The sequence below is a fragment of the Narcine bancroftii genome, chromosome 7, assembly GCF_036971445.1.
Source record: "Narcine bancroftii isolate sNarBan1 chromosome 7, sNarBan1.hap1, whole genome shotgun sequence".
NCBI lineage: Eukaryota > Metazoa > Chordata > Chondrichthyes > Torpediniformes > Narcinidae > Narcine > Narcine bancroftii.
This window is the reverse complement of record NC_091475.1, coordinates 102,104,107-102,129,976: the sequence shown is the minus strand read 5'-3', so window position 1 is coordinate 102,129,976 and position 25,870 is coordinate 102,104,107. Positions and strand designations below refer to the sequence as shown.

General features: G+C 41.6%; 1 protein-coding gene and 1 long non-coding RNA gene across 10 annotated transcripts in view; one reads left to right on the top strand and one right to left on the bottom strand.

The window, feature by feature from the left end:
- The window catches only part of LOC138739142 (protocadherin-17-like), a 166,639-nt gene extending 156,489 nt beyond the window's left edge, over nucleotides 1-10,150 (bottom strand). For 7 of the 9 annotated variants that reach the window (XR_011342037.1, XR_011342038.1, XR_011342039.1 and 4 more), the window contains exon 1: nucleotides 6,694-10,149. Coding sequence is in view for 6 of the 9 variants with exons in the window: in XM_069890650.1 (XP_069746751.1) it covers nucleotides 6,694-9,273 (2,580 nt within the window). In the remaining 3 variants the exon portion in view is untranslated. Of the gene's footprint in view, nucleotides 1-6,693 lie in introns of all 9 variants that reach the window. The other 2 variants (XM_069890648.1, XM_069890649.1) reach the window with 2 other exon arrangements.
- Nucleotides 7,536-25,557, top strand: LOC138739143 (uncharacterized). Its single transcript, XR_011342040.1, has 2 exons — nucleotides 7,536-7,773; nucleotides 25,448-25,557. It is a non-coding gene; the product is annotated as an uncharacterized lncRNA (long non-coding RNA).
- The last annotated feature ends 313 nt before the right edge of the window (nucleotides 25,558-25,870 follow it).

The following is a 25,870-nucleotide window of genomic DNA, read 5'->3' as shown; positions in this document are numbered from 1 at the left end:
GAGGAATAGCAAGTGAGCAGACTGCTGAAACACTGACAGAGATTTTCCGATTTTTGATCGCCACTGGTGAGGTGTCAAATAACTGGAGTATAGCAAATGTTGTTCTTTAATCAAAAAGGAAAATGATGATAAGATGGTTAATTACATGGATAATCAGCACGGCTTTGTTAGGAGGAAATCCTCTCTGACCAATTTGATTGAAATTTTCATAAAAATAGAGAAGTGTGTTAAAAATAACACCACCATCAACTAGCATTCAGTCTACCTGGACTTCCCATTAATCTATTATCCCCAAATTCACATCTACTTCCCAGGATTCTATAACTCACAGGCAATTTGCAGTTGATGTTCCAGGCCATTGTGGGAGGAAACTGGGACTCCAGAGAAAATCCAGGTGATCACAGAGAAACTCCATACAGTCAGCACTGAAAGTCAGGATTGAATCCAGATCCAAACTATGAGAAAGCAGCTTTATTTGTTTGCACAACTATGCCATCAGCTTTTTACAATGGCACACATAGCATACTGGCACAAAAGGTTAAAGCTCAAGACAATGATGGTAGAAGATTGTTTTTGTCATTGGATGCCTGTTACAGTTGTGGACCACAGTGATTAGCACTGGGACATTTAATGTTTTATGTATATTAATTATTAGGGTGTGGAAGGTATCATCCGTAAGCTTGCAGCTGGTAACATTGTTGATGGAGTGTAGAGGAATTGTTGTCTATAGGATGATATTCATAAGTTGTTAAATTGGCAGAGCAATAACAGATGAAAGTTAATCTTGACTAAAATTAGGTAATGTATCATGAGAGGATTCTCAGCATAGGATGTACACAGATAGAGCTTTAGACAATACAGAGGAACAGAAAGATCTTAGCAAACAAGTCCAAAGATCTCTGACTGTAGCAGCATAGGCAGATAATTTGGTTAAGGAGGCATAAGGGATTCTTGCTTTCATTATTCAGGAGATATAAATTAAGGGTGGAAGGTTATGTACAAGCAAATAAAATTACTGGTTAGGCCACAGTTGGTGTATTGTGTGCAATTCTGGTCACCACACAAAAGGTAGGGCATGTTTGCACTGGAGAAGATGAAAGGAATTTTACCTGGGGATGGGAAGAGGGGGTTGTTCGGAATAGGACACTACAATATTGAGGTGAAATTTCCTTGGCGTGATGGTATACTATGGGCTGAGAGCCATTTGTAGGAGTGACAGTAAGCATGACATACAAAAATATACAGTGAATGTGGGAGAAATTCAAAACCGGAGGACTTATGTTTAAGGTAAAGGATAAGTGGTTTAAAAGTGATCGAAGGAAGATTTTTTTCATCTCAAGGATGATTAGAATTTGGAATGCACTGCGTGAAGAGAGGTGCATACATAGACTGACACATCATTTATAATGAATCCTAAAAAGCACCTTAATAATCAAAGCTTGGGTGAAATGCTGGAAAATAGAATTACTATAGTTATGTACTGTTAGATGGCCTGGGCCAAAGGACATCTTTCTGTGCTATGTATCTCTGTGTCTTTCTGCGCAGCTAACAATGTCACATAATACATGCTGCAGTCATCTAGTTTCAAAATGGTAAGAAGATTAACACTCATGTTCCATGTTCAGTTATATGATTTACATATCTGCAAATTGAAAAGGGCACAAATAAATAAATATATTCACCTAAGAAGACACTGGAGATACAAGTACTTGGATAGACAGGGACTGATTAGGGATAGTCAACATGGCTTTGTGCATGGGAGGTCACGTCTAACCAATCACAGTTTTTCAAGAAGGTCACTAAGAAAGTTGCTGAGTAATGTTCTCTACCTGGACTTCAGTAAACCCTTTGTCAAGGCCTTGCATGGGAAATTGGTCAAGTAGGTCATCCAGTATTCAGGACAAGGTAATAAAATGGATTAGGTATTAGATTTTTCAGAAGCCAGAATGGCAGCTGATGTGTAGACAAGGAATGGTCTATTGTTATTTGTCATCTACATCAATGATCTGGATAATAATGTGGTATATTGGATCAGAAAATTTGTAAATGACACTAAGATTGCAGGTGTAAGCGACAGCAAGGAAGGCTATCAGACCATGCAGCAGGATGTAGAGCCACTGGGAAATTGGGCTGCAAAATGGCAGATGGAATTTAATCGGGAAAAATGTGAGGTGTTATACTTTGGGAGGGCAAACTAGGGCAGCAGTTGCACTACAGCTGGTAAGGCACTGTGAAGTGTGGTAGAAGAGAGAAATCTGGGAATACAGATATATAATTTGCTGAAAGAGCATCACAGGTGGAGAAGGTTGTAAAGAGTGCTTTTGGCACAATGGCTGTCATAAATCAAAGTATTGAGTATAGGAGTTGGGATGTTATGTAGTAATTATACAAAACATTGGTGAGGCCAAATGTAGTGGCGCTGCTAGAACTGCTGTAATGGCAGTGCTGGTGTGAACCCTTGTGAGTGGAGAATGGAGACACAATGCTGCCCCTTAGGGTTCAACTGCCAAGTCCTCATACCAACGATGCATTAAATGGCCTAATAAAGGAGCTGACTGTGTTTCTAAGCTAAAATCTGGCAACAATGGGTCTGTGCCCAAAATGGGGACGCCTACACTCGGCAACAGCCATGCGGTGTTGTAGTCTTCGGAGAACAGTGGACTGGTGCAGGGCCCCGGAGAAAGTGAGAACTTACCCTGTTGAGAAGGAGAAGCAGGGGAGACGGCCCTACAGGACGGTGACCATGGTGGCGGACCAGCAAGGGGCTCAGCAACTGAGGGACCCAGACCTGCTGCGGGCAATCTGCAGTCAGGGTACCCTCACAGGCTGTAGGAGACTGGATCATGGGAACCGGATTCGAGAGGGTGCAGAGGACAAAAAGACCTTCTATAGGGCCTTGGACGCTGAACATGTCCTGATCATGTCAATGGTTTAGATGTGTAGCTCAGGTTGCTTATGATGCTGTGAGACTGTAGAAGCTATGGGAGCATTGGACACCAATCCACAGACACTCAATGACTCTAAAAGGTCTCTCTTTTGTTTCTCTTTCTTGCCTATTGTAAGTGGTGCTGGGTGACTCCCATGGCAACTTCCTTACAGCTAGGAGAAGGCAATTCTGTGTAATATTACATGTTTTGCACTATTACATGACAGCAAAGGAATCTTGATTTTTTTTGCAGTTTAGTGACCTCTCTACCGAAAAGATGTCAATAAAATTGAGAGTGCAGTGAAAAGCTGCAAGTGTGCTCGGACTTGAGGAGTACACTTCTGTGCTACGGTTCTATGGTTTCACATTACAAATTTCCAACAAAAACTTTGTGGTTGAATGTTATTCTGCAAAATGAGTTTTATTATTAAATGCTAAGTTATATTAAGCACTATTTGTGTAGCGGTTAGAGCAATACTATTACAGCTCCAGCGACCCAGGTTCAAATCAGGTGCCGTCTAAAAGGAGTTTGTACGTTCTTCCTGTGTCAGCGTGGGTTTCCTCGGGGTGCTCCAGTTTCCTCCCACCCATCAAAACGTACGAGGGTTGAAGGTTACTTGGGGTATTTGGGCGGCACGGCCTCATGGGCTGTAATTTCAAATTAAAAAATAATATCAACTAAAATATTATTCTCTGATGTGAAAGATTGCAATTCTAAACTATTTATTTGAATAATTTCATTTAGAATCTATTTGAACATTTACTTATCAAATAGCAAGTTGCATATTTTAAAACATTTTTTTATATCTGTCTTCATTTTGGAAAATTGAATTGTTTCCTTAAGAGGAAAATAAGTTTACAACTTGGGCTTCTTTTCTGATTGTCTATTGACAGGGTGTCTATTTTCTTCTTGCCTGGTGTTTTTTTTTCTGGATCTGAAAGTGTGTGTACATTCAAAATATTTGTAATATCACAGTAAGATACCTTTGTCTCACTACTGAAAACGTTACTATTTAATAATGACAAAATTTACTGTTCTGGTTATCCCTGGGCATATTAAATACATTGCAGAAACATGATGTTAATCTGGCAGAATTTTGCTTTTTTGTTACCTTGCGCTGAGAGAGAAGTATTGAAAAAAGTAAGAATTTTATACAGGTGGATCTTTTTTGATCATTTTACATATCAACAATCAATGGCCTTCCTACAATCTGCCATACTTACTGTTGGTCCATAACTGATAGCGATACTCATACATCTATCCAGTTGAGTTTTTTTTTTGAAAAGGTGATACTTTGTAGGTTACCAGTTATTATCTTACTGATGTATGTGGGATCTCCTATTGCCCAAATTAGCCACAGCCTTCTCCATAAAAGAACAGTGACCATCGTTGAAAAGTACTTCCCTGGAGGCAATGTTATAAATATTATAAATGCAAGCCATTTCTCTTTCTTACAACTGATTTATTAATGATGGAGATAAACCACTTTAAAGAAAACACCCCTGCAATGAATCAAACACATGATCTGCTCCACAATGAAAGGAAGCTGGATCATAGCTAGTTAACAGATAAAGTAGTGTGGCTAATAAAAGTTGAAGAGTTGATCATTCCTGATGTCTTTTTACTTTGCCGGCGAAATCTCTAAACCCAACATCAGCTGTGGCTCAGTGACAGCTCACCTCTGGATCAGAGGTTTGCAGATTGAAGTCAAACTTCAAAGGAAGCATAACATTCAAGTGAAATACTGAACTGCACTGGCAGAGATACTATTTTTTGGTGAGATGCTAAACTCAAGCCCACACCCCCCACATCCGCATCTCAATGAATGAAAAAGATCTCCTGACACTATTTCAAAGAAGTTCATGATAGTTCTCCCTGGTATACAGACCAATTTTTTTTTAAAGAATAGCGCTGATATATATTCTGTTTATTTATCTGTCATGAAAGATGGGCTTGACTGGTTGTCATATTTCCCACTTCAAGAGCAAATGCCTTTTTGAATTTTTTTTTTAAACTGGGTGTAAGCTGCTTTGCGATGCCTTAATATTGTGAAAGGCCAAAGTTAGTTAATTATGTTGCTCTACATTGCATGTTCTTTCAAGATACATTAAACAAAAATTGCCACAATGATAACCTTGGCAAGAGGGGTTTCAACACATCTGCGTGAGTAATAGAGTAAATAAATGCTTGTTCCACAGTTCGTAGTGCCTTGCTGTGACTACATTTTTTAGTTGAGTGATGCCTTTATTATCACTTTTAAAAATCTCATGGAGTAACCCAAAGGTATCAAATCGAATGATCATTGAGTGATTTTAATCTTTTAAGAAATTCTAATTTAACTGTGACCTTTCCAAAGTTTTAATCAGTTAATCATTGTTCATGTAATTCTGAGTTTTGATTTTAATGTTTCAATATTCTAAGACTGCGTGGAATGCTGTTGTAAATAGTTATGAGTTAAAGATTATAAACATGAATATATCACACAATATATTATTTATACTCACATTTTTACAATAAGTGATTAAAACGCATAGGTTCGTAATCAATAGTGAACAAGTCTGCAGTGGACCACGAGAAATTTTGCAGAGAAGGCATTTTACAACAAATGGAAAACATACCAAATAATTTGTTTTAAGAATTGATCACTTATTTTTACTGATCATAAATCACATTGCTCCAAATGACATTTCTCCAAATTAACCAAATCGCCATGTGATCTGCAGTTCACCTTACAATGAAGTCAATATATCTGTTTTTCAAGCTAAATTTCTATTAGTTGACCAAGCACAAATCACTGAAAATTAGTTATATAATTTGGAGAAAGCTGCTGTACTTACAGAGTCTTGCCTGAATGTGATTCCAGTCTCATACCAATTAGACTGATGTTCAACTACTCTTTAAGATGATGAGCTTGCCAATTACAAATTTTACCACCAAGCCACAGAAACTTGAAACAGTGAATAAGATAGGGAAAGAAAATCAAACAAAATCTCTAATGCCCTAAAGGTAAATTAACTATGATGCCCAAAAAAGTCAAAAAAATTGAAATGCTTTCTCTATTGTCAAATGTTTCTTTGACCAAATAAACAATTTTGTGACAAGCAAACAAATTTCTTCACTAAGTGCCAACGGTGAAGATGATTCCGCATGATATTTTTAAAATAAAGCTGTTATTTTAATGGTGGCAAATAACTCTAATGTTAATAAAGTTAATTAACTGTTGGAATATGAGTAAACACTTTTAAAACTGCGTGGGGTTTTATTCCTCCACTTTTTGTCAGAATCTTCTGGATGTATACATGGATGCAACTTCTTTCAATAATCAACATGATTTAAAGACAGCTAATAATTACAATTTTTTTTTGGCATTTCACAGGCCTTTAGAAATGTTAAGATTAAAAGCAGAACCAACCCAGTGAGAAACCTATGACTTCTTGTAAAGTAAGAAAAACATTTTTATATGCCTCTTAAGCCGAACTGATGGCTTTGTGGATGCCTTATTATATCTTCCCCAACAATTATGAACCCAGTACCTATTTTATGCTGCCCGACTTCGGTCATCAATCTCGAGGCAGCTCAATAAAGGAGGCAGTGCTCTTCACGCCAGGGAACACATTGTATGACAGAAATATTGACTTATCGCAGGCTTTCTATGCACGGAGCACACTGGCCAACTCTTGGAGAAGCATGGCACCAATTGGTCAACAACTTTCTAGAAGTAACAGGTCCCACCAGTGTTTTGTGTGGGTGAAGGGGTCTGCTTTACCTGAATCAGTGACATTCTTGTTGAGGTGACGTCGGCCGGATTGGAGCCCTGTCCGGAGAAAGTGTGACAGACCCCATGGCCCTGGGGGACGGTGAGCTTGTTGGAGGTGGGCTTCAAGTACATGACTTCCGAGCGGGGGGAGCTGAGCGGCAGGCGCGTCTGGTAATCGAAATAAACGGGAGAAGAGGCCAGGGAGGGGCTGCTCACCACGTTCATGACATCCCTCTCCTCCACCTCGCTCTGGACCAACATAATGTCGTTCTTGTTGATCTTCTTCTTCTTGCCGCCTTTCCCCAGGTGCGGGTGCGAGTACTCGGCGATCCTGCAGTTATAGGTCCGGATCTCCTTGTTCTCCCTCCTGCACTTGACGGCGATGGTGACCATGGAGGTCAGCAAGATGACCGAAATGGAGCTGAGGGTCACGATGAGGGGGAGCGACATGTCCCAGTGGCCCTGCTCCCGCGGCACCCGCTGCTGCTCGTCCTTGGGCGCCGCGCCCGCGTACGCGACGATCACCAGGCGAGCCACGGCCGAGAGCGGCGGCTTGCCGTGGTCCGACACCTTGACCACCAGCTCGGTGGCGGCCGCGCCTTGAGACCCCAGCGACCTGGCCGTGCGCACCTCGCCGCTCGTCGCGTCCATGTCGAACAGGTGCTGCTCGTTGCCCTCGGCGATCTCGTAGGTGAGGCGGCCGCTGTCGCCGTGGTCACTGTCCACGGCTCGCACCGTGGCCACCAGGTAGCCGAGGCCGGCGTGGCGCGGCACCTGAACCTCGGCCGTGTCGTTGTGCAGCGCGGGCAACACGATGACCGGCGCGTTGTCGTTGACGTCGAGCACGGTGACCCGCACCGTGCAGTTGGTGGCGAGCGGCGGGGAGCCCGAGTCCTTCGCCAGCACCTTGAACTCGAAGGCCTTCGTCTGCTCATAGTTGAAGGAGCGCAGCGCGTAGATGGCGCCTTTGGACGGGTTGACCGAGACGAAGGTGTAGACGGACACGTCGGCCACTCGAGCGGGCAGAATGGAATAGGCTACCGTGCCGTTGGGGCCGAGGTCGGGGTCGTGCGCAAGCACGGAGCCCAGGTACTCGCCGGGGATGTTGTTCTCGGGCACCTGCAGCACGTACACGGGCTTGGTGAAGCGCGGCGCGTTGTCGTTCTCGTCGGCCACGCGCACCGTGAACGAGCGGCTGGCGTTGAGCGGCGGCGAGCCGTTGTCCCGGGCCACGATGGTCAGGTTATATTCGTCGGCGGTTTCGCGGTCGAACGGCCGCTCGCTCAGCACCGTGTAGAAGTTGTCGTAGTTCTCCTCCAGGCGGAAGGGTCCGTTCCCCAACACCCGGCACTGCAGCTGCCCGTTGCGACCCGAGTCGCGGTCCGTGGCTTTGACCAGAGCGAGCACGGTGCCGGGGGGCGCGGCCTCGCTGACCGGCCCTTGGTGAACGGACACCAGGCTGAGGGAGGGCGCGTTGTCGTTGACATCGAGCACTCGCACCGACACCTTGCAGTGAGCGGGGATGGAGTTGGGGCCGAGGTCCTTCGCCTGCACGTCGATATCGTAGATGCTGCTCTCCTCGTAGTCGAGGGCGGCGCGCAGGCGGATGACCCCGGAGCGGGGCTCGATGGAGAAGAGCTGCCCAATGCGTTCGCTGGCGTACGGGCTGAAGGAGTAGACCACCTCACCGTTGGTGCCTTGGTCTGGGTCTGTGGCGTTCACGTCGACGAGGAAGGTGCCGGCCGGCGTGTTCTCCGCCACTTCCACGCTCAGACTGGGCTCGGCGAAGGTTGGGCTGTTGTCGTTGGTGTCCACCACCTCGACCCGCAGGCGCACAGCACTGGTCTTGGGCGGCTCACCGCCGTCCAGCGCCGTGACCAGCAACTCGTGGCGCGGCTGTTGCTCCCGGTCCAGTGGTCGCTGGATGATCAGTTCGGGGAACTTAGTGCCGTCGCCCCGCGACTTCACCTCCAGCCCGAAAAGCCGGCTCGGGCTGCTCAGCTGGTAGGTCTGCAGACCAAACTGGCCGGCATCGGGGTCGTAAGCGCTTGTCAGAGGGATGCGCGTCCCCGGCGCTGCGTTCTCTGGGATCTCGACATTGATCTGTTCGGTGGAGAAACTTGGCGCATTGTCATTGATGTCCAAGATCTCTACTTTGATCATGCATAGTTCCTTGTCGTTAGCGAAGACTTCCAGCGACACCAAGCACTTGGCCACCCGTTTGCAGACCGTCTCTCGGTCAATGCGCTGTTTGGTGTAAAGTAATCCGCTTTCCCGGTCCACGTCCAGCAAATGAGGGGCGGAATTTTCCAAAACCCGAAAGTTAGGCTTCCTTGGCTCGGGACTCGTTGCCAGGCGAGCATCTTTCGCAATGTTCCCGATCACCGTCCCGGGTCCTTGTTCTTCCAAGATCGTGTACTTCAGATTCTTCAAGGTCAGAATGCCAGTCCAGAGGGAAAAGAAAATCAGAACCTGCAGGTACATTCCCAGCGCTTGTTTCTTTTTTTTCCCCGTATCCCTTTGTGTTGGTGTTAAACCTGTTGATTTAAAGCTTGGAAAACAGACGAGCCCGGAGTGGTGTGTGAGCATCGATGCATCTTACAATAATCATTTGCAAACCTTGAGTTTGACGACAAAAGTCTCTCGTCACCATTTTGCGTTGTACATCCTTATTCGGGGGTGGGGTGGATTCGGAAAATAGTGATCGTGCCAAATACTTACTCCCGTGCCTCCTAAACCAGCCGAGCCGTTTTGCACGATTCGTGAAAACTATGTTGGTGAAGATGCGAAATCTGGTGCCCTTCTCCCAAGTGAAATCCAAGCGTTTACGAAATGCGGCGTCCCAGTTTCAAAGCTTGCCGTGTGTTTCTTCCAATTTCATGCGATGCAGCTGCCGAGAATTTTGCATGCTGCACACACACACGCACACTCACACCGACTCGACTGGATGAATATCTGTCTCTGTGTGCGTGCCTATCTCCGCTCAAAAAAGCGGCCGCAGCTGCTGTTACTGATTCGGACAAGACAGCAAATAAAATTGATTTTCCTGGACACACTCGAGCAGTCACAATTTTAAATTTAAAAGCTTTCCCTGGCACGTCTCGCATTTCCATGAAAGTCTCCCATCACACGGTCGGTAGCAACACAAACCTTCAATGACACTTAGTGAAGACAAAATGAATCAAATCTGTCTCATGCTATCTGCGGCAGCCAAAGCTCTCGGTAACGCACACGCGCTAGTTTCTCTTGATTCTTCCCACTTGTGATGAGCAACAGTCTTGGGTCCAGGTTGTGTTTCAAGAGCTGAACGTAGGTGACACTCAGGAGCTTGAATGAGCTCTTTTCCTCTGCTTATGGTGTGCTTTGGGTTTTTTTTTGGGGGGGGGGGGAAAGAGCTGGGGGATTTGTGTTGCTTGCAGTCGATAGAGTTTTGTTTTGGACATGAACCTCTCGCCGACACGGTCGGAGTCTCTGCCTCCTCCTTCTGCGCGCTTCGTTAAAACATGGAGCGCTCACAACCCCAAAGCCGGCCCGGCCAATGGAGTGTCCGCGTCCTTTGGCACCGCCCAATCCGATCACTTCGGGTTCGGCCAATGGAGTGGGGAAGTCTGGCGTTGGAGCCGAGAGGTTGGCGGTGGGGTGGAAGGAAAGCAATTGAAAGTGGGAGGGGGCGGTGGTGTCCGGCTGGGAGCGAGCAATGCAATGAGTGATATCGGCGCTAGCTGGCGGGGCGCGGGCACGTCCTCTTGCAATTTTACCCGCATTTCTTTATGAATGAATCGGTCTCTGGTTGCGAACGATCGAAGATAAGAAAGCGTTATCAGAACTTTAATTTTAATCGGAAATATTTAGTGGCAAAAAGTAGTTTGAAGGCTGACAGCACAGCTTTTAGGTAGCGACTACAGAATTGGATGTAACGTGTGAATGTTAACTCCCAACGGCGTTTAGTGTGCGTCAGTGCTGACGGCGGAGGAGGGAGGGGGGTGTGCAGTTTACGAGCAAATATTTTCCCTACAATAATGGTAACGGGAAAAAAAATCTGGCCATGGTGTATTTTAATTTAAATTCTACGCTGATTTGAAGTGATAATATAAGCAGGTAGGAGGAATACTATCCGCGTGCGGACTGCAGAGTGGTGACAATGGGAAAAGTAAATGTCTCGTTGATCACCGTTCTTGTACGTGCTTTAACAGTCAATTTACAAATTATACTGCCCTATTAAAGCAATTTTTGGCTTTCTTTGTAATCGAATGTAAAAGTTCCATCTTGTGTTACTTCGAGTGTGAATAACTGAATCCTACCATTTGCATTAATCTCAGGCGCGAAGTCGTTGCAATAAAAAAAGGTCTCACGAATGTACTCGAGAAGCTCAGTAGCCTGTGCCAGCTCTTTATGGCAAGCTCGCAAATTCAAAAAGAATATGCAATCACACCGTTAACCTAAAAATAGACGGCGGTGGATATCATCTGTAATCCTTGCAAACGAAATGAAGCAAACCAAAAAAAAAACAAATGACTCTTCCAACTGTCAGTGGCTAATGGCATTTCACTTGATTTTTAATGTTAAAACTGATTTAAAATGTGAGAGTTTTGTAATTAATCCCGAACAAGATGTTTTTAAAACAAAATTACGAAAAGAACGGTATTCTGCATGGCTCGAATATAAAACATATCAACTTATAACTAACAGCAAAATACATAGCTTTAAAAATCATCTGATTTAACTTTGTGAAAGAGGCGAGATATGAAATTATTTACAGATATGATTTTTAAAGAAGGCAGCCAGCGACGGAACAGTTTCCCTTACTTCAAGACATCGATTTATCCCATTCCTGACAACAGATTTTGGTTTCGCTGTTGAGAGGTATAGTGTAGTGCGACAAATCTACCATAATTAAATTATTTTTGAACTGAATGGCTATTGCCCTTTGTCATTCGAACTGCTGGGGTCTTGAATTTTATTTCACGGATATTACAAGAAAGCAATATAGCTTGTGTATATTATGCCAAAATAACAGGCAGCAGGGAGAGATTGATGGGGATTGTTGGCCATTTTTTTGATTCTTCTCTATGAGCTGCGATAGTGAGACTTAATTGGTTTCTAAACTAACTAATCCAGCCGGAGTGATACCGCAAGTTTAGTTTAACTCCTAAAACTCATTACACCGTGACTGATCTGGGAACTTTGGAGCGACCCTGTGAATTGAAATCATTTGATAAAACACAAAAGTAAAAATTACATTCAAACAAATTGATCACAAATTCAAATAAAATGTATTATTTCAAGGTCAATATTTGCTGGGATTGGTGCCCAAGCGATTTGCTTCCTTAAACTTTATCTTGCTGTAGAAATAAATACGCAATTCACTATACAAATGCACTGTGTACTACGTAGCAAATTTAATCACTTTGGTGCATTGTAGAAGTTCCACACATTTAACAACTTAATTAATGCTATATTAATGATTCTAGATTTATAAGGATGATATAACAACCAAGTAGGTATAACAATTAAGACAAAGAGGGTTACTGCTCTTTTGCTAAGAATCAAACACAGAGATAGTATCTATCAGAAATCTGAAAAAAAAATGAACACCATAGTAAGTGTACTGAGGATACTTCCACATGTGGGAGATTCCTTACCTGGGAGTAGAAAAATCAGAATAATGGCCAATTAATCTATTATTTGGCAGCAAAAGTTTTACTTTTTGCAGTGAGAATGATAAAGGAGCTTGAGACAACTGCATTTAAGGGGAAATTATACAAGATTGAAGTATAAGAAGGATTTTGTAGAACATAACCAGTTTTTGTCATGCAATTTTAAATAACTAACATTTAGTTTCAAGAATTATTCACTATCAAATTCTTTGTTCTATTACTTAAAGAAATGAGTGTCAATGGATGGCAATTAATTTCAATTTGTTAAATATTATCTGTGGTACCTATCAGTGGCAGCTGGACATGCAGGCTTTTGGTCCCCTTCAGGCTCTGCTCAAAGTGAGTGGTCCCCCTTCCCTGTGAAGCAGTCAGATTTTGGTTTCTATTGTACCCTCTCTCCTTGTTACACCAGGTGAAAACAAAACAAAGCTTTTATTTAATTAAGTATATCATGGCCTCCAGGTGAGCTGTAGGGTCCCCTTTGAGAATGGCTGCATTGGAGGACCTGACTCTGGAATCAGAGTCAGTTGTCCTGTGTCAGTTGTGGCTCATTGCTGATGAGCGATAGAACATTGCAGCCCATATAACAGGCACCACCCTGTGTCAAATTATTATTCTGCCTAGTCCCACCGACCTGTACCAATTCCATATCCCTCCAAACCCCTCCCAACCATGTGCTGTCCTAATTTTCCTTAAGTGTTAGAATTGAGCCTTCATTCACCACTTCAACTAGCAGCACATTCCATACTCCCACCACTCCCTGGGTGAAGAATTTCCCACAATAAACTGCTCACCTTTCACCCTTAATCCATATCTTCTGGTCTGATGCTGCCATCAGGAAAGAGGTATCGGTGCCACAAGACTTGCACCACCAGGTTCAGGAACAGCTGCTAACCCTCCACAATCTGACTCCTCAATGACAAACTCAATCAGAAGCCCCTTTTCCACTGGCACCCTGTCCCAGGAATTAACAGAAAATTTACTGGGAGAGGGTTCAGTGGAAATCGAACACTGTCCCAATACCGGCGTCGAATGATGTTATTTTGCACTGGGGATTAACTGCCTCTACCCCTACTCATTTGCTGATGCCAGCGGGCTGATAAAACCATTGGAAAGGGGACAACAGAAAGTCACCCATTTCCAGTTGAAGGTAGAACACTCCAATCCCCGGGGATGAGTGTGTTCAGTGGAAAAGCAATTATTGTCCCAGTTAAGGGTGGCCCAGTGGAACCCGCACCAAGTGCTTCCTATCCCGGATGTTGCACAGTCAATTAACTGGGATGCCAATGGAATTTAAGGACTCTTACTTATGCAGTTTAGTGATTTTCTTTTTTTAAAATTCTGTATTGCACAAATGGTTACATTTGTTATTTGTTTACAGTTCTTTGATTACAATGTTGTACAACTGTAGAGCTGTGTACAGTTTCTGACTTGCCCAAATAAAAAAGGAATCTTAGGGTTGTATGTGATGTCATATAGTACTCCGACAATAAATGTGAAAAATTTGAAATCTTTTATCTCACCCAACTTCAGTGGGTGGGTGGGAGGGGGGTGGGGAAGCCTACTTGCATTTATTCTGTCTATACCTCTCATAATTTTGTATACCTCTATGAAATTTCCCATCACTCTTCTGTGCTCCAGGGAAGATAGCATTAACCTGTTTAACCTTTTCCTGTATCTCAAGCCCTTTTTATTCTTGTGTCCCAGTAAATCGGCTGTTCAGTGTCCCAGTTAGGAATGGTAATTTTGCTGTCCACTCTTTGCCACTCTCAACCAGGACACTGCACACTTTCATACTCACCACAAGCCATCCCCAAGGATAGGAGTGTTCTACCTTCTACCATTGATGTCATGCCTTAAATCCAGGTCAATGTATTATGATCTTACGTAGATGGATTCAGATAAGTACAGAGAGTATGAAAAGTGCAATAAATGTGAGATATTGGTTAGCTCAATATAATTTTATTCATCAGTTATATTTAACACTATAAAAGTTGCATATTATGAATTATATTTATTCAGATTTTTGTTTTAGATGTGAACAAGGTTGTTATTGTTTTGCATTTGACTTGGCAGTGTTCCACAATAAAGCCTTTTGGCCTGATTTGGGTAATTTATTAGAATAAATAATTGGAGTTAGATTCCCACAGATCCAATGTTATTTTTACTGGGAGATGTTAGAGGAATTAAGCCTAAATTAAAATTAAATATTTATCATGGAAAATGTGTCAAATTGCTTTGGCAATAGCTAACAACTGTATTGTTATAACTTGGAAGTTGGATATTGATTTGGGAATGGATAGATGGCCTGCAGAAGTTCATAGTTGTATTCCACTTGAGAAAATTACTTATAATTTAAGAGATAAATATGATATATTTTGTGAAATATGGAGCCCATATTTATAAACTGTTTGTATTAAAATTTAAATGAATCTCAGACATTCCCTTTCTCCTATTAGTGTGGACGTGTGTAAAATATGTTTAAAGGTATTGGAAAGTGAAGTGCTCCTGTTGTGATTTTCTGGTTCTTTTTCTCCTTTTCTTAGTTTGTAGAGGGTTGGGGGAAGAATTGGGAGGGGGGATTTAGAGGAAGTTTTTCTTTTTTTTTGCACTGTATTTGGATTAAGTTTGAAATATTGTAATATGTTTGTTAAGTGGTTTTATATTAAATAAAATTATATAAAACGTATTATGATCTTATATTTAAACAAAATCAATCATGCCTAATTATAACATAATTAAGCTTTATGTACAGCACAGTCTGAGCCATTTCACATCAGCATTCAAACTAATTTGGTTTCACACTTGAGCCTTATTCTGCTATTTGGCTATTAATACCTGGAATAAGATGCAATTGTGAAAGGAACTTCAGTTTCTCAAGTCCCAGCAACATTCTAGTAAATCTTCTTTGCACTCTCAATTTTATTGACCTATTACCTCTAGTTAGGTGACTAAAATTGCACACAATACACCATATCATACCAACTTGTGCTCAACACTTTGATTTATGAAGGCCGATGTAACAAAAGTTCTCATAATGCTCCTATCTACTGTACCTTTGACGCCACTTTCAGTATTTATATTTCCAGATCATTCTGTTCCACTCCTCAGTGCTGTACCATTTACCATGCATGTCCTATCTTGGTTTGTCCTAAAATCCAACACTTCACACTTGTCTGCATTAAATTTAATCTACCATTTTGCAGCCCATTTTTTTCAACTGGTCCAGATCACTCTACAAGCCTTGATGGCCTTCCTCACTGCCCACAACACCTTCAATCTTTGTGTAATCAGTAAACTTGCTGATTGAATTTACCACATTATCATCCAGATCATTAATATAGATAACAAAGAACAATGGACCTAGCAACAATATCTGAGGAACACCATTAGTCACAGTCCTCCAGTCAGAGGAGCAACTATCCAATAACACTCTCTGGATTCTCCCATATAGACAATGTCAATTCCAGTTTACTATCTCACCACAAATACTCAGCAACTGAACCTTCCAGTCTAACTTTGCATGTGGGACTTTGTTAAAGGCCTCACTAAAGTCATGTAGACAACATCCACACCGCTTCCTTCTATTTTCCTTGTTACCTCCTCAAAAGACTATACTAGATTTGCTAAATACTACCTACCATGCTCAAAGTCATGTTAACCATCCCTAAGCAGTCCTCGACTATCAAAATACTTGTCTACCTGATCTCTTAGAACACTTTCCAATAAGTTGCTTACTTCTCATGTCAGTCTCATTGGTCAATAATTTCCTGGGTTATTTTTTGGAGCCTTTTTTAAACAACAAAACAATAGAAGCTACCCTTCACTCCTCCGACATGTCACCTGTGGCTAAGGATGATTTAAATCCATCTGCTGAGACTACTGCAATTTCTGACCTAGTCCCTCAAGGCCTGAGGGAATACCTTGACAGGCTCTGAGGATTTATCCATCTTTATTTGTTTTAAGACAACAAATACATCTTCTAATCTATTTAGGGTCCATGACCTCTCTTCTGTTCCAGTTTCCTAAGTAAATACAGATGCAAAAAAAAAAGCCATTTAAGATCTCTCACATCTCTTCTGGCTACAGACGTAGTTGACCTCTCTGATCTTCAAGAGGACCAATTTTGTCCCCACTATCATTTGCTCTTAATATACCTGCGGAAGATATTGGGATTTTCCTTCACCTTTTCTGCCAAAGCAACTTCATGTCTTCTTTCAGCTCCTGATTTTCTTGCATTTTTTATACTTCTCAAGTACCCCATTTGCTCCTTGTTGCATATATATCTGCCATATGCCTCCCTCATCATCTTAATGTGATCCCAAACATTTTTTTTAAAAGCCCCTTATGCCTATTAACCTTTCCTTTAATCCTTACAGAAACATAAATTTGAAGGCCTTCCACTTAATGAAAACAACCTAGCTCAATCCATGCTTTCTAGATCTTTCCTCAGTTCCTAAAAAATGGTTTTTATACAATGAAGAATCTCAATCTGAGGATCAGATCTATCCTTATCCATAATTATCTTGAAACTAATGACATTATGATAATTGGATTCATAGTGTTCTCCTACATGTACTTCTGTTACTGGCCCTGTCTCATTCCCTAATAGGAGATCCAATATTGCACTTTCTCTAGGCCAGTGCTTCTCAACCTTTTTCTTTCCACTCACATACCACTTTAAGTAATCATTATACCATCGGTGCTCTGTGATTAGTAAGGGATTGCTTACGGTGGTATGTGAGTGGGAAGGAAAGGTTGAGAATCACTGCTTTAGACTCAATTGTTACTGAAATAATCTGCTTGAGAAATATTGTCAATGGCCTATTTCCTTTGGAGTCATGAAACTGTGCATATAACAAGTCAATTAGGTACAATTAAAACAATGGTTTTCAAACTTTTTCTTTTCACCCATATACCACCTTAAGCAATCCCTTAATAATCACAGAGCACCTATGGCATAGGGAATACTTAAAGTGGAATGTGAGTGGAAAGAACAAGTTTAAGAACCACTGACCTAGTTGGTACCTCGAAATTAATTTAGAACATTTTTTTGAACACATTTGACAATCTCTGAGCTGTCTTTACCTTTTACAGTTTGAGAGTCCCAGTCAATACGTGGAAAGTTAAAAATCACTATTGACTTCCAACTTTCGGTTTCCTGCAGCTGTCTGCTATCTGCCTGCAGATTTCTTCCTCCAATTCTCACTGACTATTGGGTGATCTATAATACAATCCTGTTAATATTGTCATACCTGTCCCATTCCTCAGCTCAACCCATATCACCTCAGTAGACAAGCCTTTCCTCATTACCTCTTTGAAAAACTCTACAAGGTTGGTTAAACACAACCTACTATCCTTTTGCTCTTAATATATCTGTGGAGGCCATTGGGATTTTCCTTCACCTCCTCTGCCAACACAACCTCATATCTTTTATCCCTCCTGATTTCCTTCTTAAGATTTTTTCTTGCATTTTTTATACTCCTCAAGTGCCTCATGCTGCCTATATCTGCTATACACCTCTCTCTTCTCCTTAGGAGATCACCATTATCCTGTCTGAGCACAGCTGTGATATATTACCCAATGAACAATTCCACTTCTCCCACTTCCATCCTTCCCACTTCATCACATCTGAAACAGAACCTTGAGTTGCCCGTTCTGCCCCTCCTGCAACCAAGTTTCACTAATGGCCAAATTTTCATAAATCCATGAGCCAATCCATGCTCCAAGCTTGCCTGACTTTCCTACAATATTCCTTGCATTGAAATAGATGCACCATTTCCACCATGCACTACCATTTGATTTCTTTAAATGCAGTCTTTTTCCTCCTCCACTCCACTATCTTCTGTGGAACTCTCATTCCATCCCTCTGCTTATCTAGTTTAACCCCTTGGAGCAGCACTACCACACCTTCCCGCAAGAATATTAATTCCTCTCCATTTCAGGTGCAAACTGTCCCACTGGTGCAGATCCCACCTTCCCTGAAAGAGAGCACAGTAATCCAGAAATCGGAAGCCTTCCCTCCTAACCAATCTATTTAGCCACATATTAGGCTGCATATACTGCTATTTCTAACCTCATTAGCAGATGGCACAGGTAACAATCCTGAGATCACAATGCTGGAGGTCCTGTCCTTCCATTTTGCATTCATTTCCTGGAACTTTCATCACAGGGCCTCATCACCCATTCTCCCTACGTGGACCATAACATTTGGTTGCTCACCTTCCCTTTTAAGTCGTGAACTTTATCGGAGATATTCTGGACACTGGCACCTGGGAGGCAACATACCATCCAGGATTTTAGATCTGTTCCATGAAACCTCTTATCTGTCCCTCTCTCTCTCTCTCTCTCTCTCTCTCTCTCTCTCTCTCTCTCTCTCTCTCTCTCCCCTCCCCATTATTGAATCCTTCCTCCCTTTCTTAGGCACAGGGCCAGACTCTATGCCAGAGACATGACCACCATGGCTTGTGTCCTTGGTAGGCCATGGCCCTCAACAGTATCTAAAACAGTGCATATTATTGAGGGGCACAGCCATAGGAGTATCCTGCACTGCCTGCCTGTTCCCTTTCCCTCTCCTGACTGTTACTCAGCTAACCTTCCTCTGCCCCCTTGGTGTGACTGCATCCTGAATCTGTTAGCTTTTACCCCTTCAGCCTTCCAAATGATTCAGAGTTCCCAGTTCCAATTCCCAAACACATTTTGTAAGGAGCTGCAGTTAGATGCTCTTTTCCCAGATGAAGTCATCAGGAATACTGTTGGCTTCACCGCTGCCCTGACTATTCACTTTCCACAAGATAAACATGATTCTGCCCTGGCTGGAATTCCCACCATCTATGAAAATGTGTTCTTACCTTGCCGAATCAATTTTTTCTGCAACTCCAGCTCCAGCTGTCTTTACCTTTTACACTACCTCTGCTTGCCGAAACCTCCCAAGCCGAATCCTCAAAACCCCAATGGCCACTCCTTCGGTGGTCACTCAACTTAACTTTTCTTTCCCTTTATTGGATACAGTTAATTAGCCAATAGAGAAATTTAAGCAAGCACCTACCTCTCCCAGTGCTTTTTAAATGGTCCTCTTCTTGTTCCAAGTCCCACTTTTGTAGTTCCAAATGGGAAACATACAAGCACCTCTTTCCTGGTGCTTTTGAAACACTCCACATTCCAAACCCCACTTTTGCAGTTCCTAATGTAGTCATTGAGATAACACTCAGACACACAAATGACTCCAAATGCTAGAGTGTGGAGCAAATCAACCGACTGGAGGAACTGATTGTCAAGCAGCATGAGTGGGAAAAGAAGAATGGTCAATGTTTCGAGTCAGTAGAGGACAGGGTGGTAGATGTTGTCTATAGGGACTTTATCAAATGTTTTCACAAGATCCCACTTGCTCGGCTGTTTTGGAAGATTAGATTTCTTGGAGACAGAAATTGACAGGGATAGGTGATGGAGGGTAGTGGTGGAGGGTTGCTTTCAGATGAGAAGCCTGTGACAAATAGCATACTGCTGATTTCAGTGCTGGGACCCTGTTCATCATTTATAGAAATAATCTGGATGAGAAGAATGGCAGATGAAGTTTAACGCTGAGATGTAAGGCATTAGATTTTGGTAAATCAAATCATGGAGTGGCTTGTGCAGTAAATCATAGGGCCCTGGGGAATGTTATAGAACAGAGTGACCCAGGAATACAAGGTCATAGTTCACTGGAAGTGCTTACAGAGGTAGACAGACTGTTTAAGACAGTGGTTCTCAACCTTTTTTGCCCAAGGCCCCACTTTCATTTTTCAAAAAAGCATGCACCCCACCATTAGCGTAAAAAAGTTATATATTCAAAGGAAGTTTTAATGAAATCATTTACTGCAAGTATATTTCAATGTAATAAAAATTGGGAAAACACTGGAACACATATTTCATATTCAACTACTACTACAATATGTCAGCCATCTCAAATGTGCATTCAACAGTTGTTGTCACTTCAATGGGAACATTGCCCCTGACACTGACTGCAGATTTTTTTGATCGGAGGGACTCATTTTCATTAGTTACACCCTTAAATCTCCATGTTTTGTAATTTCCAGTCGGTTTCTCTTAGCTTGTAGCAAGTCACTAACAGCACTGAAGCCACATTCTGCTAAATAAGACAATGAAAAATGTACCAATACTTCACATGCTGAAGTAGTCGAGTTTAGGTTTTTCTTTTTGATCTTGTTAGACTGCCACTTTGAATTGAGTTTTCACAGATTCATCATGTTGCAACTCACCAGTCCACCAGCAATGGTTGAGAAAACCAAGATGGAAAATCCATTGCCTTTAAACAACAAAATCTATCATTGAAGTCAGTAACCAACATTTTGAAATGGTCAACAACGTCGTTTGTAGCCGCATTTGTTACCGCACACATATTCAACCAATTATTCAACCAATAGAATTCACTGAAATTTCTTGCAGAAATATTCCTTAGGCATAATTCTAGAAGTGTCATGAATCCAAATATCTTTGTTTTTGCATCGACGAGTGTCATGAATCCAAATATCTTTGTTTTTGCATCGACGAGTGTCATATTTGCTACTTAGTTTTTCAAAAATATCCATCAAGTTCAAATTTGGCATTAGCTTTGGTGGCATTGATACACTTGATCAAAGAATGCAGTATCTCGTTTAGAACAGGGGAAACTTTCTTGGAAACTAAGTTTTCTTGGTGGGTAACACAAGGCACAACCATCATGTTTGGATTTTCATCCTTCATTAATTTTAAACATTTTGTTTTTTTACCCATCAGAGCAGATGCACCATCTGCAGCACAAGATACAATGTTTCCTTTTGGTATTTCATTTTCAAATTTTGAGCTTGCTGTAGATATCAACTGCAGTCGTGGTTGTTTCTAATAATTCACAAAACAACATCTCTTCTTGAAACACTTTCCGATCAATATATCTCACGTATGCCAATAAGAGAGCCTCACTGACCCATACAGTAGATTCATCTAGTTGCATTGAGAACTTTTGTGATTTCAACTTCTCAATAAACTGTTTTTCAACATCTTGATCCATGTCATCTATTCTGTTTCAGACAGTACTATTACTCAATCGCATTGCTTGGACATCTTTGTCACCCTTTTGCAGAAATGTTTTGAGAAATAATGATATTGTGGGCTTAATCAATTCCTCCCCAATCACATGATTCTTCCCATGTTTTGCCATCAGCAGAGAAATTTCATAGCATCAAGGGTACGATTCAGGGCTGTATTTTGCACAGCAAATAATGAAGTGATCTTTGGTCTATTTTCAAACTTCTCTTTCAGTGATTTAAAATATTCCAATTTTGAGTTGACATGGTTAGAATGTTTTGCCTTCAAATGAGCTTCAGGACAGCCTACTTTCATTGATTCGTTTGTCAATGTCTGTTGGCATACTAGGCAAAAAGGTGCATGTTCATCATGTATAGCAGGTATCAGCCCAAACATCAAGAACTCCACTGAATATTGACAAACCTTTGCTTGCTTGGCCTGCTCATTTTGAATATACAACAGTGCGATCTCCCTGAAACAGATTAATCAATATTATATTATGTTTTAGAATTGAAAAATCTAATAAAAGTAATGATTGAATCAAAGGAAGAATACTGACCCTAAAAAAAACACGAAAAAAACACTAACGCAGTTTCTGACATTTTTTTCTTGCAGAGAGTGCATCAAAACTGCACTAGCCTTGTGCTTTATTTTCTGGGGTCTCTATTTTTCTGATTTTGACATCCCCCTCAGGCTGGTGCCTGGGGTGGACCACCCCCCCCCCCCACCCCCATCAATACACTAGTGCACAATGATACATACAGATACAGGTCTCACTCTCTATTGAACTGAAAAAATAAAGGGGTTTGGACAGAGACATGATTGTTGAGATAACTTGGAATCCTCATTGCCAATGAGATCAATTGGAATGAATGATAATAAGACCAGTCAGAAAAAATATATAATTTATAATTATAATGTTAACCAGGTTAATAGTAGTTAAAATAAATGAAACAATGGAGAAACAACAGTGAAATATCGGAAGAGCAAAAGCACGGTATGAAAATAAAAAGAACAAAGTGATTTTTACTTGCAAGTTACCACAATTGTGTTGCCAAGTCATATCTTTCACACCAACAATTTTATTTTTTTCAAAACTACTTTTAAATAATTTCCCAAAATGTTCCTATGCCCCACCTTGAAAATCTATGGTTTAAGAATTTGGTACATTTGCCTTCATTGGTCAGGACATTGGTCAGGAGTTGGATCATCATGATGTAACTAGACAAGACAGTGGTAATCTGTGTGTAGTTCTGGTCACCTTGCTCTCAAAATAGCATAAATTGAGAAGGGGGTTGAAGAGATTCAAAGTATGTTATTGGGACAGAAGAGCTTGACTTGTAAGAAGAGGCTATATTGGCTAAGCAATCTTTTCCATGCATCATTGGAAACTGACGGTGACTTTATAAAAACATGAGGGGTATAGGTACGATGGATCATCACATTTTCTGCAGAGAAGAAGAGTCTAAATTAGAGAGGAAAGGTTTAAGGTGAGGGGCTTGAAGGGGACCTAAGTGGCAACATTTTTCACACAGAGGATGGTGAATATAAGGAATGGTTAGAGGAAGAGGTAGAAATAGATACAATTATGTAATATGATGTGCATGAGTGTGAAAAGCTTTGAGGGATATTGACCATCACAACAATTGAGATTAGATGAAGATGAGCAACTTGGTCGGAATGGATGATTTGGGGGAATGGTTCTCTTTCTGTACTCTACAGCTCTATCATTCAACAAGCTTCCACAAATAGCAATGTTATAAAGAAAAGTACAAACTTAATGCCATCATTTTGTGGGTATGCTCCCTAATGTTTTAGTCAATATATACTATTCAACCAGTACAATAAATACTTTTCCTTACTCTTGCACCAGTGTGGAACTTGTCAATTTTATCATAATTGCCACTTAATGTGCTCTCAATTTCACTTGGACCATTTCCTACAACTCCCTTCTATTTCTGGATGACTTTTTATCCATCACAGATATTTATTATTTATTATTATAAACCCACTGACCCCTTACATCTATCTGGACTATATCACCTCCCATCCTATCTCATATTAGAATGGCATCACTTTCTCACAATTTCTTCTCTCTCCTCTGCATCATTACTTGAAATGAGACTTTCCATTCCAGAACATCCAAAATCACCTTCAGGAAATGTTGATAAAGACTTCCTCCGTATCTCATCCAGTTCTCATAGTTATAGTCTCATCTTGCTTCCATTAGACAGAACAGGAATAGAGTTCCCTTTTATCTCACCAGACTTTGTGTCGAGTACATAATTAATTGATATTTCCTCTGGTTACAATATGATCTCACCACCAGCCATGTCTTTCTATTTCCACTCCTTTCTGCGTTCACAGGGACCACTCTTCCCACTCATTCCTCCCACCCTCCCCAGGCAGTTTTTGTGGCAACTGTAAGAGCATAACAGCCATCTTTTCACTTCCCCATTCAGCTCTGACCAGGGACTAAAACAACCCTTCCAGATGAGGCACAGATTCACATAGATCTTCTCCAACATCATCCACAGCATTTGATGCTCTTGATATGGTCTCTTTGTCAGAGAGACCAAGCACAGGCTCAGCAACTGCTTTGCTGGACATCTGCACTCTGTAATCACAGCAAATGGAGCTGCCTGTTGCTAGCCATTTTAATTCCCATTTCCATTCCCACAACAACCTGTCTATTAGCCACATCTATTACCATTGTGAGGCCAAATGCATGTTTGAAAAACAGCACCTTGTATTCCACAATCCAATTCATGAATGTTGCATTTTCCAATTTCAAGTACCTGGTCTCCTTTAGTCCCTTTTTCTCGCCATCTCACCAACTCAGTCCTCTCACCCTGCTGACTCTTTTTTCTATCTCTCCAGCCCCTTGTAACCTAGCTCCTTTCCCTTTCTCTGGCTACCTCCTAGCCACACACCTCTCCCATCGTGTCTCCTTCCCCACAGTTCCCAGCTCCCATCATCCCTATCTTATTTGATTCAGCCACTCATTTTCTTCAGCAGATGTCTCTCCTTCAAGCTCAATCTGTCTTTTTGTCCCTTTATCTGCTTTGATTTATCATTCTCCTCTCTGCCCCCATGCCTTCTACTCCCCCACCTAACCCCATCTGCTCATCATCCTCTTCTGTCCACCCATCATCTTCTGACCCCTCCCTTTCTCCTCTTTAATACTGCATATCTTTCCTCTCCTTTCTCAATTTTGAAGCAAGGTTTCAATCCAAAATGCTGATTGACCATTTCTCTCCACAGATACTGCCTGACCTACTGAGTTCCTTAAGTAGTATTTTGCTGGAGCATCTGCAGTCTTTAGTGTCTTCATTTTTACCTAGTTATGTATGGTGCATCCTCTACTATATTTAATGAATTCAGTTCAAACTATCTGACTACTTCTAATTTTTGTTGCATAGTACCCTGATCGTATTATCATCGACATATTTACTCACTAGCATTGCTTTATTTCATTATGATTTCCTGAAGTGGAGGATGACTTATGCTAATGAGAAATTTGAATCTACCAAAAGGTTATCACAAGTACTGTAATTTTTTTTGCATTACATTTTGGAGTACCCAAATATCAAGGAATCAGAATAACTTGCAGAGCAATTTATTATACTCATTGGAATCCTTAATGATAGAATCCCCCCATTTTTTTACCCCCACCAATGTATCCAGAGATGGCACACACAATTTGCTATGTGCTGTAATTGTGAATATCTACTCTCTCACCACCACCAAAATAACTTCTGTTTCCTCTGGCAGCTTAGTCTTTATCCAGACAATATTCAGATTTTTCTACTTATTAATTTGGCAAAAATAATACTGAAGGTGAAGACATTGGGAAATAGATGTGCATTCATGAGTATCAGTCCTGGTTAAGATTCTCCAACTATAACAGTTATATGGGTTAATCTAAACACCTGTAAAACATTTATCTTTATTAGATGCAATATGTGGTAAACCACTTTATGTATACATTTATCTGTCTGGACACACCCATTGGCCGACTGTACCTGTGATTCTTCCCACAGGCTCCCGAAGGAAAGTGACTGTTCCACAGCCCCCTCTCCAGTGTAGGAGAGTCGAGTAGCATGGACGTGCCTTTGGTCTATAGTAAATAAAAGCCTATCAGTTTGCTCATCTTCAGTCTTTTGGAGTCATTGATGGGGGATCAATTTTATCTTTTAAAATGGAGCAGATTCTGAAGCCAGAGAAGCTGGAAATCGACCCTCAAACACCTGAGGCATCCACCAACTTTGAACTCTGGCTATGCTGCTTCAGGGCCTTCCTGCAGGCATCTTCAGCCATCGTGCGGTCAGGGACTGACAAATTACAGGAACTGCACTCCTGAGTTGGCTCCCTAGTGTACTCGAAGATCAGGGATGCCGCGTCATATCAGGAAGCCATGGACATTCTAAAGGGTGATTACCTGCACAAGATTAATGAAGTCTGCG